Below are 3,326 nucleotides of genomic sequence, written 5' to 3'. Positions count from 1 at the left end.
ACAGAATTGGCTCCTCCTCCAGCCTCCTTAGAAGTACCCTCACACTCCTGCTTAGAGCTAGAGCTCACAGTATTGGTATTGACAGAGTTTTTTGAGGCTATTTTCTGTCTATGACAACGGATATCATTACCACATTAAAGAAAATGAAGTGCTGCTAATTTAATTGTAACTAAAACATAGAATAAAGACCTCCAAGGGATGCTCAGCAGCTGATGTAAACTGGTCTATGTGAATTTCATTGACCATTATGCATACAAATATTTTTATTCTTCTCTGGTGAACTGCACAGAATTTAAATTGGTCTTGTGTTAATTGCTATGATTAAAAGACAGACCTAAAAGTAGAAGTCAATAATTACTCTCTTTCAGAAGGTTTGCTTTTAGTACAAAAAAATCCCCAAACAAACAAAATAAATCCGCTTCCCCTTTCTCCTCTGCATCCACTTACCTCAGTGGCATTATTACAGATCATAGTGGCTTCAGAATTAGCCTGCTCTGAGCAAAAATATTGCTGGGAACCATGGTTTGAGGAGGAATATTTTTGAAAGCGCAATGTCTCATCCCAATTACAGCTACAGCCTAAAGTCAAAAGACAAACGACACTCAATCTTATAAGATTTTGTGCTGTCTTTGCAAAGTTCCCAGTGAAAGGCTGTGAGCAAAGCTCCCAGGCTCAGTGAGAGCATCTCTGAACCTTTTGCGTGGTATGTATTTTGCTTACAAGCTGTACACTCTTGTTCAGGTGTACTTTAATTCTCTTGCATTGCTGTATTCCACTACAAAGCTCCATCATCTTCTAAGGAAGATGAGACTTTCAAATGCTAGTATTTATTTTAAAGCTAGAATACTGAATGTGCAATGACCTTCCAATTGCTTTCAAATGTCATAACTTCAAACTGAAATAGTGACACATACTAATGAGAATGTTTTCATGGATGTATTAAAAACAAGCGTATTCCTGTGGACTCGAAGCCTGCTCCATCCCTCAGCTGCCCCACGTCTCCCCCCAGCTGAGCCACGGAACTAGAGCATCAGCATCTGCCTGACCCCAAGCAAAACACTGTTCGGTGGTAGCTTCCAACAGGGGAGAGCAAGCTCCTGAGGGCTGGGATGTGAGCAGGAGTAGCCACAACATGCAAAGCCACCTCCTTCAGCAGCAAGGCTGTGTGTGGCACACGAGCTCACTGAGGCTCCAGCTGGACTCCAGCACTTCATATCCAAGAAGTTAAACGGCCCACAGTGCTGTAAACAAAACTCATCAGCACACCAGTGTGGTTATTTTAAGGCAGTCTAAATGACAGCTATGTGAAAATTCAGCATTTACTAGTTACCCAGATACACCGAAAACGGGAAAAGAATTAAGAAGCATCTCTCAGCGTTAAGCCTTCTGCGTAGTTTTAAGCTTTGCAGCACTGCAGCACTAGCTCTTCTTCCGCTTGCTCTTGGGAAGCAGTTGAACATTTCCCAGCATGTGGGGCCAATGCGACTTCCTTTTGTTAACTCTCGGACCCATGAAAGTGCTGCTGGAAAAAAAAAGAAAAGAAAAAGGAAAATAGGGGTTTGTAGATGCTCTAAACACAGCAAATAACGAAGGCTCTATTAAAGAGGTGTAAGCAGTATGTGGCACACACACATATATGTGTTACTGGTGACGGTGAAGAGAAATACTGCTCTGCTGTCTCGTTCAAAGAAGGTGACAGCACCCACGAACCACACCATCCACCCTGAGCCTGCTGGGATAGTGCCTCTCCTCCCGTCACCAAGGACCACTGTGGAAGAGGAAGGCGCAGCAGCAACCTTTCAAATTCCTTGTCCATAAATGAGAAGAGCCCCTGGCACTGACTAGATGATTATGTTAGATCAGAAAAGGTCGACTTGAAAGGGAGTCATCTCCAGCAGCACAGCCACCAAGGAAAAGGACGAGTGGTTTTGGTCATGGTTACCCAAGAAGGAAAGCGCGTGGGACTCCCATCTTTAAACAGGCTTTTTGCCAGATGCTCTTCTCATTTATGGACAAAGAATTTTCCACTGGAAATTGAAAGAAGTGTTTTCTTTTTAGTCATACAGTTAATTTTAAAGAAAATGAAAAGTTAAACTAGCCATATTTAAATTAAGCAGCCAATTTCCATCATTCAGCCGTGGAGCTTAAAATTCCACGTAGTGTTGACATGAAAGATACTGCTCATCTGTCAATAGTTATCACTAATTAAAAGTTCCTTATAAATGCACTCTTTTTTTGACCATTTGCTAGGATGAATCTGCCCTGCAAGGACTATTCATTTGGCTTAAACTGGGAATTCACAACTGAAAACAACAACAGAAAACTCCCAAATATATACCAGAAGAGACTAACAGGAACAACCTGTGTTTCAGAGCTCAGTGCTGCACCATGATGGAAACAGAGTTAACCAGGTCCAGGAAGATCCCAGCACTGGTTTATTCTGTACTTCTGGAGACAACAGTGTCACCAAACACACATATAGTGCACAGGCATAGCCCTTGCCAACCACTATTTTGCATTATTTAAATTCAATGCAAATGCTAATGCTGAGTTTTGTGACATCTCCAAGTACACTGCTGCACTGCCAGCGGCAGTCCCACACCGAACTAACTAACCTACACAACCTAACCGACGAAAGGATTCATAAATAGATACACAGATGTCTTAAGAGGGTCATGATACAAATTATTTTTTTCCTTTAAATTAAGCTCTAAAGCAGCTATTTTCAATCAAACCCATGGGAGCTGCTGCTCTCTGTGTCCACAATACCCAACTCTTGTACACGGGCTGTATCTTACGTTCAAGGTCTAGAAGAATTTGCCTATCTCCATCCAGCTCTGCAGTTCTATGGCCAAGCAGAGGATAATTAACAGCAGTGGTCTGGTCATTATGAGCCTCTGGAATGATGCTGGAGAAGCACGCTTTTAGGGGACAGGATAAGATACGGAAGTGATACATCGACCATCCTCCACAGCAAATGGCTTTGGTCACTGATGGATGAAGGACCCTGAGCTGGATGGACAACTTGTCCAAGGCAGTGTTATAGCCTATTAATTGTCTTTGCTTTTCCCACCCCAGGGCTTTGCCAGCTTACAGGCACACAGCAGCCTTACAGTTCTCCAGGCCAGATGGAGCCTTGCAGGTGTGTCCATTTGGTACCAAGCAGAACTGCCTCCTCAGCCACGCACACCAATGAACCGGAGAATGAAATTAACTCCAACTGGTCTGCAGAGCACTCCCGATGGCAAACCCAGCCAGACAAAGCAAGGTAAGGGTTTTTTCCAAAAGCTAACTGCATACTATAAAGCTAAAAATACATTAAACAC

At 43.0% G+C, this 3,326-nt stretch overlaps 1 protein-coding gene across 1 annotated transcript in view; it reads right to left on the bottom strand.

Moving 5' to 3' along the window:
* Positions 1–1,419: 1,419 nt before the first annotated feature.
* RAD18 (RAD18 E3 ubiquitin protein ligase) overlaps positions 1,420–3,326 on the bottom strand; it is a 52,425-nt gene continuing 50,518 nt past the window's right edge. The window contains exon 12 of the mRNA XM_010014756.1: positions 1,420–1,519. Within this exon, the coding sequence (XP_010013058.1) occupies positions 1,420–1,519 (100 nt within the window). The remainder of the gene's footprint in view (positions 1,520–3,326) is intronic.

This window comes from Nestor notabilis, unplaced genomic scaffold (assembly GCF_000696875.1).
Source record: "Nestor notabilis isolate BGI_N333 unplaced genomic scaffold, ASM69687v1 scaffold11485, whole genome shotgun sequence".
Classification (NCBI taxonomy): Eukaryota; Metazoa; Chordata; class Aves; order Psittaciformes; family Psittacidae; genus Nestor; species Nestor notabilis.
Note: the sequence above shows the minus strand (reverse complement) of the source record. Positions and strands in the feature narration are given on the sequence as shown.